This window comes from Leptinotarsa decemlineata, unplaced genomic scaffold, assembly GCF_025532065.1.
Source record: "Leptinotarsa decemlineata unplaced genomic scaffold, Ldec_3_MD MMD2_tig00001393_RagTag_RagTag, whole genome shotgun sequence".
Lineage (NCBI taxonomy): Eukaryota > Metazoa > Arthropoda > Insecta > Coleoptera > Chrysomelidae > Leptinotarsa > Leptinotarsa decemlineata.
In genome coordinates this window covers 13,222,464-13,236,072 of record NW_027412562.1, presented here as the reverse complement: position 1 = coordinate 13,236,072, position 13,609 = coordinate 13,222,464, and the positions used below count along the sequence as shown (strand labels likewise).

General features: G+C 38.8%; 1 protein-coding gene across 2 annotated transcripts in view; it reads left to right on the top strand.

Annotated features, from left to right (window-relative positions):
- The window catches only part of LOC111505295 (nephrin), a 1,173,166-nt gene extending 1,159,997 nt beyond the window's left edge, over positions 1 to 13,169 (top strand). For both annotated transcript variants that reach the window (XM_074176034.1, XM_074176035.1), the window contains one exon: positions 12,726 to 13,169. In XM_074176034.1, coding sequence (XP_074032135.1) covers positions 12,726 to 12,901 — 176 coding nt within the window. In that variant the 3' untranslated portion in view covers positions 12,902 to 13,169. The remainder of the gene's footprint in view (positions 1 to 12,725) is intronic.
- The last annotated feature ends 440 nt before the right edge of the window (positions 13,170 to 13,609 follow it).

The window sequence follows — 13,609 nt, the reverse complement described above, 5'->3', positions numbered from 1 at the left end:
AAGTGCGATGATATGGAAAAAGATGTGTTGAATAGAAAATATGTGAATTGCAATCGTTTACAGCTTAAAAAAAGGTAAAATATGACATCATACGAACTTTGGCAGGCTATATCTCGAAAACTAATTGAGTCCGACAAAAAATAAAAAGTGTTCTGAATTCCCACCATCACGCAGTATCACCACAGGAAAAATCAATCGCGAAAATCCGTGCGTATCCCATAAAGTAAAATGTTCCCCACATTACAGCCCTAAGAAACTAGTCATAGCTGAACGGTACAAATTTTCACTAGTTCGGACTTCCATTGTCTACCATATAAAATGATTTGAAATCCCTGAAACAACTAAAAGAGAAGAATTGAAAATAAATGAATAGCTGAAAATAACAATTATATTAAGCAGAATAAACCTGAAATGAAATAATAGTGAAATAAACTACAAGTAAAAATAGAACAATTGAATAAATAAAAATAAAGGAATGAAAAAAAAAATAAAAAGTGGAGAGATTCCAAGTCACGTTAGTTTACGAAGTTTGGATTGTTAGTATCTACAATCGTCTTCGGGTGATGACTGGACTGATTCCCCCGAGAGATGACTATTTATAGGTAGCTAGAAAGTAATTTATTGATGTCGAGAGTGAAATGTAAAGAATATCTGTGGAATTATAAAATAAAGGATCATCAGAAAGCAGTCTGGTCTTTGAATAAATAATAAAATTAATAATTTCCTATTATTTAATCTGTTAAATTCCAGGTAAGAAAAGTTAAGTATATTTAGGGTACTTTCGACAAATTTGATTTATTCATATAGCTAATGAATTCATACTTGACATTCTCAGGTAGATTCATTAATCAGAAAGTAGGTAAAAAAGTAGGTAATATGTTAGGGTATAAAATATTTATAATGTAGAAGCAACTTTCAGTTTACTCTTGAGAAGAAAGCTATTGTATAGCGGTTTTTGTATAACCCTTTATAGTGAAAATCATACAATAAACTGTATCAATTAGTTTTTTATGTGTTAACGTGCCTAATGAAAGTCTAAACATCTATGAACTAAAAAGCCTTTCCAACCACATTCAAATATTATTTGAGTCTTACGATTTTCTCCATTTCGCAAAAATATATTATTATCACTGTTATCACTGTTATTCAACAAAAATAATCCGAAAAAAGTTTTCACCAAGCATTTGTGCTATAAAATTTCCATCGCAGTCTGTTTTTAGTTAGAACAGTTTGAGAGCCGAGCTTTTAATTTGGAATGCTATAGCTGGAAACGAGTTTCTAAAGTTTGTCGCTGTCACTCAATGTGTTAAAAGTACGTTCTGACTCCCTCCGGACCGGCTGCGGCCTAGACTGTGGAGAAAAGGCACCCCCGAGTTGAAATTAAACTTTTTTCACTTGACCCTGAGTGAATTACTGGCCTCGACAAGGATATGTTTCAGAAAAAGGGTCTGTTGTTTCAACAATGGTGTACAAAAGAGTAATTGTTCATCGAAAGTAATGGATCTTTGGGATTGATTAAATGCCTGCCACCTAAATAACGAAGGTTCAGAGTTGTTTCTGTGCCCTTTGCTTCTGCCTGATATTCCTTAAATGAAAAAATTCTTCAATTTGAGAAGAATTTATATAGGCTCATTTGAAAGTTTTGAAACGATATTCTTACACAAAAAAACAAATAAGAATTCCAAGGACCCCTAGTAGATCATTTTCATGAAAATCTCCAATGAATATTTCAAATGTGTGCCAACACGTGGCAATAAGTGATAAATACTATGGAAGTAGCTTTACGAGGAAATTGTCGCAAGCGATGTCCTGTACACAGTCTATACCCCACGCTTGATGTCACATGTAAACGGAAAATGCATTTGATAATTCCCAATTAAAATTAATCATACACCTCGATTAGAGTTCCAGAGAAATTATCTCATGAAGATTTCATTTTGTTATCGAATCAGATTTTTTTTGAGTTCTTCATATCAAATCAAATACTGTAGCCATGTCTATGATACATCTTCGATTCTGATATATATTTGATATATCGCAGTGTGAGATGTGTCACAGAAATGAATATTTCACCAAGAGAAAAAACTGATGATTTTTAAAAATAAGTATAAATATAGGTATAAAAATGTAATAAAGTTGATGAGCTACATGAGCCTAATCCAACATCTTCTGTTTATGAAGTCCCTTCGAAATGAAAATATATGTTTCCACTTTTTTCATTCGTTGAGTAGGTCTTGTAGTGAAAAAATATTTAAAACAATACCAATGCACATAGAAAATTATCATATTCAACAATTCTTATAACAACTAACGTATTCACAAAAAGTAATCGCAAAATAAAATGTGTGCTTCTTCATAGTCTTCAAATGAAACATGATTTTGTATTTCAATCAATTGGGACATTTCATGCCCTTTTGTGATAGAGTTCTCGTAGTCACATAAACAAATGTTAACTGACTAGAAATTGTTTCCAATGTAACAATTTAAAGAATTTACTGTCTTGAACAGATTTATTTCTAACAATATTTCACTATCACAAACTAATTTATATTCAACACTTAGCAACTAACGCTTAATTTATCTTCACTATTTGAATTCGTTGTTTAACCGTTCGATTCGCTTTCTAAATTCACACTCCCCTCTCCAAATGAGAAGCCGGCCTTTTATATCGGTAAAGGTCCATCGCAGAATTCTGTACTCGTTTCGGGACTGGCATGGACTTTTCGCGGTGGCTTCAGACTGCATTCTTTCGCGGTGAGTCATATGTTTATTCGGTGGCTGAGATATCGGTCAAGGGCGGCTTGACCGTTACATTGTCCCCTTCTTGAAGACGTTTCGCCCCGAAATGTCCTCCTTGGCGTGTATCGATACCTGCAGGACTCTCCATTTATGCACTGTGAAGTTCGATGAAAGTAACACTCCACAGTCTTCATGCTCGGTCGTGGAAGATGGTTACCGCACACCAAAATCTTGATGCCGCTGGATCTGAACATCGTTTTCAACGTGCTTCTCACAATTCTCCAATCCAGCCTGTCGAGCCCAGAGGCTAATTTCGGGATTGCCAAGTTCACGAGATTCTGGTCGAGCATCGTGTTCCTCAGTCTCGTAAGACTCCTCCAGACATCTTCCTAGGACGGTTTGTCTCGAGAATGCTTTTTGGTCACCAAGTAGGAAATGTTTCTCTGACCCTCTGTAGTACTCCTCCGACTTCAGGATTCTGTTCTCGTAATGTTTGGAGCTGACCGAATTTCTTGTTGAATACCACAGCGATACCCCTGGACATTTGGAGATACCCTGCCACGCAGTTATAGTGCGTATTCAACTGAAACCTTGAAAAGGTCTCGTGACTCTTCTTCAGTTAGCCCATGTACGACCTTCTGTCCGTTCGAGTATAATGACATGAACTTCTGTAAGGTTATTTCATCCTCTGGTAGTCTGAGGGCGCGAACTTGGTCGTGATTTCCGGCATAAGGAGCCAGTCTATTAAAATGGACGACCCTAGGCTGTTCTCGAGGTGGCTTATGGATTCGGTAGACGAGGTCATTAATCTGTTTCATGATTTTGTGAGGACCTTCTCACGAGTTCCACAACTTCGGTGATAAACCACGGCGTCGCTTAGGGTTGTACAGCCAAAATAGTTTACCGATTTCTAATCCTCCAACATTCGCCTTGATGTCATAGGCCTTTTTCATCCTATCGCTGGCACTCCGAATGTTCAGGCGGACTCGTTCATGGATGTCGTCCATTCAATGGCGAAGCTTGCTGAGATAGTTTTTCCCCACAGTGTCTTGTTCTGGCGGCGTAGCAAATTTGAAATCGCAAGGAAGCCGCGGCTCTCGGCCCATTATAATAATGGCAGGGATTTGGCCAGTTGACTCGTGCACTGCCGAACGATAGGCCAAAAAAAATAGGTGAAGGTACTGGTCCCAGTCTCTTTGATGGTCAGAGACTACCTTGGACAAGTGGCGGTTTATGGTCTCATTCATTCGTTCGACCATTCCATCGGACTGTGGATGTAAGGCTGTGGTTCTGGTCTTTCGAATGTCCAACAGTTTACATATTTCTTGGAACAGGTGGGACTCGAAATTTCTACCCTGGTCCGAATGCAGCTCCAATGGAACACCGAATCAACATATACATTCCTTTACTAGGTCGTCAGAGACGGAAAAGGCTTCCTGGTTGGACAGAGCATAGGCTTCTGCCCACTTACTGAAATGGCTACCAGAATGTATTTGTTCCCATGGTCGGACTCTGGGAACGGGCCGGCGATGTCAATGGCGATTCTCTCAAAGGGACTACCCACGTTATACTGACCCATTGGAGCTTTCGGTCGTATCCGAGGTCCGTTACTGGCGGCACATACAGCACATTTTCTGCACCAGTCCTTGACGTCGGTTGACAATTAACCCAGTAAAACCGTTGTCTTACTTTCTGGAGGATCTTCGTTACTCCCAGATGTCCTCCAGTAACTCCATCATGGATTTTTCTGAGCACCTCCCGTCGTTTGTTCCTGGGTACCACTGTCTGGCTCCTTTCTTCTCCACTGTCTTCAGACTCCAACACCCGCTTCAGAACCCCGTTTTCCAAGGTGAGGGAGTTCTATTGGGCCAAGTAGGACTTAACCGCTGGCGAATAACCTGCTACCTCCTGCCACGATAGTATTTGATTACTTTTCTTCCGTCCGATGACTAAACCAAGATCTAGGTCTTTCTCTTGGTCTTCCTTGATCTTATTGTCTTCCCAGTTCGTCCTAGACGAACCAATCGAGCAACGTCGGCTTCAAATTCATGTTGGTATTCTCCTGATTTTTGGCAGCGGTTCTTCAGCTGTGAAAGGTAAAGGTGCTCTAGGTGGGCCTGCGCATACCGTATCTCAAGATGTTTTATAAGTTGGTTATAGTCTTTCTGTTCTTGGGCCGTGAGGGTTTGCAAAATATTCGTTACTTCTCCACGCAACGCCAGTGTTAATGGTACCGCCTTTTCTCCTGCATTCCAACCATTAGCTCTGGCCGCAGCTTCGAATTGTCGGCGGTAATTTGCCCAAGGAGTTTTTCCGTCAAACTGGGGTAGCTTCATGGAGAGCTTTCCTTGTTCAGAACTGACTTCGACATCTTTCATTGCCTCATGAAGTTCTTCCATTTTGAAACTTAGTTCCGGAATTGAGTTTTCGGTAACAGTTTCTATGGTATGGTTGGAATTAACGATTTGATATTGCAACTATCTAATTGTTTCCTTCATCTTGCCTTTGATTTCATCGCCTATTTTTTTTCATTCGCTTCATTTCTGCCTCGATTTCATCTTTGATCTCTCCTTTGATTTCCTCTACTTCCGTCTTCATTTCCTTTCTGATTTTGTCTATCTCTGTCTCGATAGTTCCTATCCTTTCTTCGAGTAGACTCGCCATGCAACGAAGTTCTTTCTTTAAGCCTTTCGCATTTTCTAGAAGTTTGTCTTCCAAACTCTTCGAATATTCCAGAAACTTCTCCTCCAGGTACTTCGAATTTTGTTGAAGTTCATCTCTTAAACTCACCGAATTTTCGCGAAGCTTGTCTTCCAAACTCTTCGAATTTTCCAGATGCTTGTCTTCCAAACTTATCGAATTTTCTAGATTTCTAGAAATGTATCTTCCAAGCTTTTCAAATTTTCCAGAAGCTTCTCTTCAAGGCTTACCGAATTCTGTTGAAGTCCATCAAGTTTGCTCATTATCAAACTCAAATCACTCCCAGAAACTTCGAATAAATATATTTCGGGATCTTCTCCTGATTCAGTCAAGTTATCCCACAGTCTCTTCTGAAGTACTGATTTCTTTCCAGAACAATCTAGCTCTTTTTTTTGGGAAAAGAAAGTTTTTGACTTTCTACTACTCCATCTTGATACAAAAAAAGATGAGGGAATCTTCCAAAGAAAGGAAGGAAGTAATCAATTTGAAAATAAGTAACTCTATACATGGATGTGTAGATCATGCAAAGAAGTAACTTTCAGGCACAAATTGAAAGAAAGTCCTCCTGAAACAGCTACTTTCATATAAACATTGAATTACACGAAAGAAAAAATCATTTGAAACAAATACTTCTATATGAACACTGAATTATACAAAAGATACTTTTCTCTACTCAGTTTGTATTTCAAACATTCGTTGTGGAAAAAAAATCAGATATCATTCACATGAGTTCTACTTTAAATGAATGGTAACAAGTGTTGTTCGCGTCTCCAATCAAGCGGAAGGCTCCTTTCTGGATGGAATCCAGTAGCTTCAGGGCAAGCTTAGGGGCAGAGCTCCATACATGAGAACAATACTCCAAAGGAGGTCTGATCTGAGCTTTATAAAGCATCAAACTTTGCTGAGGTGTATACAGTTTTCTGGTTCTGAACAGTGTTCCAAGCTTTTGAGAAGCGGCTTTTGCAATTCCAGCGACATGATTGTGCCAAGACATAGTGGTGTCCATTTCAACCCCCAACAAACTTTTCTAAGCACAAAGCGGCATTGTCTGTCCTGCCATTATTAAATCCGGTTCGGAAACATTAATCTTTTTGTAGAAAACCTAAGCCTCGGTTTTTGTGACATTGACTTGACTAGTTACTTTCATCCCAATTCGATGTTACTTCTAGATCCTCATCAAGATATGCAACCTCCTGCTGCCGGTGAAGATGTGCAACTTCCTGCTGCCGGTGGAGATGTGCATCCGTCGTCGATGTCCTGGGATCCAAATGGAATGACGAAACAAGTGTACTGTCATCAGCAAAGCAATATATTGGATTTTTGGTGTTTTCCAATAAGTCGTTAATATACAATAGAAAGAGGGTTGGCGACAATATAGACTCCTAGGGATCACAAGCGTTAATGGTGAAAGTATTCGAGAGATATCCGTCAACGACTACATGCAGGGAACGTTCTTTCAGGAAGCTGAAGATCCATACACAAAAGTGATTCGACAAGCCATAGCGTCGAAATTTGTCCAGCAAACACTCATGCCACACACGGTCAAATGATTTTTGATATCACCTATGATAAAGCGACTGGTCTATAGTTATTTGAAAGAATTTTCTTGCCTTTTTTGGGAATAGACTGAACGCGAGCAATCTTTCAACAAGAAGGAAAAACCCATTTCTTGTAAGACAGGATAAAAAGTCGGCAAGATAGTAATGCGAGTTCTGTTGTGCACTTTCCAAGTACGATGATGGACACTTCATCAGGACCAGGAAGTCGCCTGACTAGACGTTGTCGAAAAGTAATTTTCGGCATTGTGGATTCTAGTGTGGAAATAGTGGGTGGTACCTTTCCCAGAAAATCGACTGTGGAGTGGGACGCAAATTGTTCAGCTAGTAGATTTACTTTTTCTATTGTTACGTTTCAATTTAGCACTAGATCAAAACTGCTCCTATGTGACCTTTCAAAACACTACGTTACCTTCTAAGATCTTTATTCAACGGATATTAACAATGTAATTAAGTTACAAGTAGATTTTATTCATTTAACATCATAGTAATGGGAATCTTCCGTTCCATAGAAAACTATACCTGAAATGTACAAGAATATATGTATGCTCCCTGACTAACTGCTTTGACCAGTACTTACACATCCTCCTATTGCCAATCGACGTTGGAGATCCGAAATTCCTCGCTAGGTTGAAATAGTTGTTATTGTTTGTTTCTCAGTTTTCTTCACCTATCATTTTTTTTAGCCGTTGTCTGCCTTATTCCCTATACCTTTCCAAGAATATTTCTTGCATAGATTGTTATTCATCACTTCCAGAAGGTTTACTGACATATTAGAGCCATATCGCCTGAAAAACAATATTAGTTAGCTCTGGTTTCTGAATACTGTTTGAAATTCTCGGTAAATATTCTGCATAATATGAATGTTCAAATATTCGTACTGAATGGGTAAGATGTGGCGACTTACCTTATATGTTTCTATTCCATCGCATGAATAAGGATTGGTAAATAGTTGAAAATAGGTTGGAACAATATTTTGTAAATATTCGATAACAAGGTTAAGAGACAGCTGTTGGTTGACATCTGCCGAACTTTCATAGTGTCGTTCCGACGAACTACACCGAACTAGTTCTACAGTTGTTCACGGGTGGAGGATTGATCGGTTACTCAAATTGTCAAGGGTTGTTTTAGGGTTGCATTGCTTTGAGAAGGAGTTTTGATGGGTCATGGACTGGTTGATATTGTCTCAAGTGGCTGTGGAGGAATTGATAGATGTATGATGTTGTGCACAGCGCCCCCTTGGTGCTTGTAGTGTAGATTGCACGCACTGTGGCAACAACTGGTTAGCTGTCAGATGTGGCAGTCTCTTAGTATTCGGAAGTTGGCCTTCGATGAGCTTGGTTCGGAGTTCTAGGGTACCATCAGACTGATTGTAGGATATATATGGTTGTATTTGTGCCATCCTTAACGGGGATTATTTCTACAAGTCAGGATTGTATAGTGGAAGACTGATTGGTCATTTTGGTGTGGATATTTGCAGTCTGAAACTTAAGCTCTTTTGAGGATTTGTGGTGGTTACCGAACTCGTGCCAGGTGGAAGGATTTCCGAAATTAGGTATGTCTGAATCACTGTCGCATCTCTCATGTGGTCTTAGCTATGATATCACCTCTTCAATTCTACAACCTTCGTTTCTCGTCTCTAGATTCATAAGAAACAGAAGGCCCTCAGTCACTCATCAAGTCCCAGTAGGACTTCCGTGCAGAGCACCGCACACGAAGAAGCGTATAGAAAACCCCTTGGCCAGGGTAAGAATTTTACCATCAAATGTGTTTTTGATGATTTTAGTAATTTCTGATTCCATCGTTATATCTCAACTGAATATTAGTATTGAAGAAAGGTTTCAACACTCATTCAATTTTCTTGATTTTTTTTTACGGGTCATATGGTTATACAGGGCACCCAAAAATATACTCTTGTTATCTTGCTACTTTGCTTAATGAAAATATACCAGGGGTATTGATTAGTCAAATAGTCCCTATCGAATGGGGGTTGAAGCTCACCTTGTTTTTATCTGATTCTGATTGAGAATTTTCTTCCGTAGGGTTTTTTTCTTCTTTCCTTTCTTATTTATCTTTCTGGATCTTATTTGGTGATCCATTACTGGTCCAGCTTGTCGTGCCCTACAGGGTGATCTATCTTGGTGGTGCTACAGGGTGATCTATCTAGGTGGTGCTACAGGGTGATCCATCTCCGCCGTACTACAGGGTGATCCACTTCCGTCGGACCACGGGGTAGCCTAACACCATATACCGGGTGGCCCAAAAGTAGCACGCAAGTTATAATTGATTTATTTGAATATTGGTGACATACTGAGTGATTTAAATAATTGTTTGCCCTTATGTTTATTGATACCTGTTTAATATGGTGTTTGTTTATTTATACCTGAGTGATATAGTGATGCATTTGTGAAACGGAAATTGAGGTATTTTCTTCCTTTCACGATTGCCTGTTGACACCGATGCGCTTACGCCTGAGCTCACGCGACGCAAACGAGTTTGTCTCACCTTACAATACTAGTATTTACGATTTCACCTACTCAATTTTCGTGGTTGTTTTACTCGACGTATTGTAGTTTTCTTTTGAGAGTCGTTACTACCGTAATTTATGGCTGATTGAATTCGTGGTTATATACACCGCGTTCTTGTATTGACATTTGAACATCGCGTAGTAGTGTGAATATCGCATTGTTGTCTTAGAAGCGTTGTTGGTTAATCCATGTAAGTTAGGATTACTGAATGAATCATATTGGGGATCTTTATCTTTTATTTCCAATATTAATTGGTAAGTTATTGATATTGTGAGTTACTTAGGGTATCTGGAGGATTAAATTTACCTGGCGCCCATTAAGATCTATTTGAAATTTGCTAAGTTGTTTAACCCACTCCCGTCTCCACTGTTTAGCTTAGCCACGGATACCCATCTGTCTTATTTGTTACCGACAGATGATTTAGTCTCCTCTTGTGGTTTGTGAGGTGACACTATAGCTGTTGCTGCAATTGAACCATCCGCTTGTGTTAGTGGTGGAATTGTGGATTTTGTGAAGTTCAGATCAATAACTTCAGCTACCGACCAGAAAGATCTAGACCCGTTGGGATTGGCAAGCAGTTTATCACTAATTCTCTGATTGTGAAGTTCTTTGCTTTCATTTATCCCAAGTTTGCAGCTGTTGCGAGCATTAACAAACCTAGTTAGGTTTTCAGCACTGGCGAGATTTTTGGAGGTGATAGCTTGCAATTTTTGTTGGACCAAGGTTTGCCGTTAGAAGTTCGTTTCATTGAAAAAGGAATATATGCAACCAAGTATAACTGAGGCACCAGTCAATTTAATAATATCACTGATGATCTTTAAACAAGACTCAATCTCAGACGGAAGCACCAAACTCTTTCAAAGGTTCGAAATAGATGAACACTTCAATTTAGCAGACCACTATTATAATATTCATGCAGTCATTGTTCACTGTGGTTCTGGCGTTGAATTTGGTCATTATTACGCCTTGGTAGAAGACGAAACGGACTGGTTTAAGTTTGACGATAGTCGTGTCACGAAGTGTTCTGACGATGTATTGAATTCATTGGAGCGTCTGGAAACACCCTACATTTTGTTTCATGAGAGAGGACATTAGCAGAGCAAGATCTTCAGATGATGTGTTGCTGCAGGTTTTTCCGGATTTTCCTGCAGTTGAAAAAGCAAATGCGCCACTGGAATCAATGAAGTCGCCCCGGAGCGCCAATCATTTTTTATTGTTATTGTTATTTTTATATCATACTTCCGTGACTTTAGAAGCACAAATTGATGGATCTTCAGAGCTGAAACAAACATCTATCCAGGGGAAATTTCGGAAATGGTCTAAAAGATCCCCCCACCCAGCAGATCTGTGATGCCAAACTTTGTGCGGCTTAGATTGCCCCCCAACATTTATCGGCAATTTACTCAACAATGAAATCAGTTCATTATTAGAAGATCCCAATGGAGACCTTACGGTGACTGTGTACATTTCTGGATTGTTTGTTAGATATAGATCCATAATAATCTCCATTTATAATCTGATTAGGTCCGCTGCTTATTGCAAAAGCCTCAGCTCCGCGACCTTGTTCGTCGTTGACATTTGAAATTTGAGCCATTCGATATTGTGGAAATTAGAATCACCGAATATGGAAATTTTGGCACTGGGATGATTGGTTTGCAGACAGTCAATGGTGTTTGCAAGTGAAGAGAATAGTGCCCTATATTATATATCGCTTGGTGGTCGATAAACGCAGCATATTATTTCACTGATCTCCTGTGATATTATTTTGAACCACATAACATCTCAAAGTTTTGAGATTCCAGCATTTCCTCTTGTTGACAGGAGAGATCGATTCTGTTCAAAAGAGATATTCCAAAGTTTCGTCTAAATCGTGAGTGGAAATCATAGCCAAAATATAGAAAGTTGACGGGGTTTGTTGAAGCACTGACTTTGGTTTCTGTGAGTGCCAGAATATGAGGACTATTTGTTTGCAGATGTTGGTGTACTGAGTTTATATTTGAGTTGAGTCCTTGGATGTTGCAGAAATCAATTTTGAAGTTGCTAGTGGGCGTCTTAGCATCTGTAGTTACCATAATATTTCCCTGTGGAATAATGTTAGGAAGGCCCTGTTGACTGTCAGAATTATTTTTTTCGAATAATTTCTGCAAAGTGATGCCGTCGAATCAGCCCCACCCGGAGATCTGATTATGAAGCTTTCTTACCTCCGGAATATATGGCGCTAGGAGCGCCATCATGAAATCCTTATTTTCCCACCATCGAAATCGTAAATAGCGGCACAGCAACAAAACTTCAGCCCGAAAGCCACTTCATGCTGCTTAAGCCGTTGCGATGGTTTCTCACTGGGCGATGTCGGGTGGGACCACCATCTACCAATTATACAGATATCACTTTTTCATCAATTTTTACCTCAATCATCCATATGTTAATAAATCAAGTATGGATCATTCATATAAAATACCATATATCTACAAAAATCACTTCTACTTCAAAATTGGATAAAGGGTCTAAACAATCATTCTCAACTCTTCATTATTAGTTTGTACATTTCTTCTAAATCAATAAATTGGGAAAATGAAAACACCTCACATTTATGTCAACAGCGTATGTGTTACTTTTTCCTTAACGACGATATATAAATAACCTAATTTTTATCAATCTGTAGGTATAATCAAAGTGAAAGATAAAGTATATGTTTTTTTTGTATGAATCAGTAGTTTCTTTTTGCTCTCTGTTCATAAGCTTATGTCGCTTGTCATTACGAGCTAAGTGTTTCGTTTTCCAAAGAAAACTTGATAAAAACAACTGCAAAATATTATGCACCAAAATAAATTAATTTTGATTTTGTAGTTTCATTAGTAACATTTGAATGTCTATTCTTATCTTTAATTTAATCGGAACAAATTGTTATGTTCACATTTCATAAACAATATTTCACTCCAAAAAGCTGATAACTCCTAAAATAATATTTTCTCAATCCAAAAAGTAACTTTAGATTTCACAAAAAAATCTATTTTCAGAAAGAGTTTGTATAAAATTGTCGCCTTGTGAAAAATATTAGACACGAAAATGTAATTTTCCCGCCTTGTCTCATTCATATATATTATAATAGTCACTAAAACGTTACTTTGCGTTACCCAAATGAAAATATAATTGATTTCCAATGCTAAGTCAAATCACCCTAATAATTTGTTTTGTTTTTCAGAAGCTCTACTGGATACAACGCTAGCCCCGTACACGATATCGGCTCGTCCTTCGAGCAAAAGAAACTGCGCCACTCAAATGCCCATGAAGCCCTACCACGTGACGTGGGCCCCCATTTTGCAGTCGCGCAATTGCTCCACTCAAACCCCTCCGCCGCACAAAGAAAGTTCTGTCTAGTCAACCGCGAATCCCCCAGATCCTATCCGGGGTTCATGGGGGAGATTTCTAGGGCCGATCCAGGGTTCGTGGGGGCCGGGATGCGTGTTTATCGTCGACCGCCCCCCGGCTCAATCCTGCAACCGGTCCTGTAACCCCAATCAGAAGTCTCGGCACCGGGACCAATACCACCTGTGATATTTGTGAATATCTCATATTTTTAAGGATTATCAAAAGAACTCAACTGTTACGCTGTTATTATTTCACTGTCAATAAAATATCATTACATGTGTAATATTAGTTTCACTTATTTTTATATGCTAAGGCGAATTGAATATCATATCATACTCCATTCATAGATCGACACAATCGAATGAATGGTCACAGTATTAGCGCAGTATGCATTGTGTTCCACTCATATTTTGAAAATCGTGAGTTCGAGTTATGAACGAAGTAAAAATTTCAAATTGAAAAATTCATTTAACCTACTCCTAATGAAAACACTTTCGACCAACTTTTAAGAATTAGAGGAAATTCCTAATCAATAGAAGTTTGGTCAATATGAGTTTTGCATCAGCGTACTGTTTTACAAAAGATTCAATATCTAGAGAAACCCCTTTGTACAAAATATGATAAAAAAATGTCGAAAACTATTTTTGAAAGGAGTTGAAAATCATTCTAGAAAGTACCGTTACCGATATAAGCACGTCTTCCCGACCCAAGACGGCA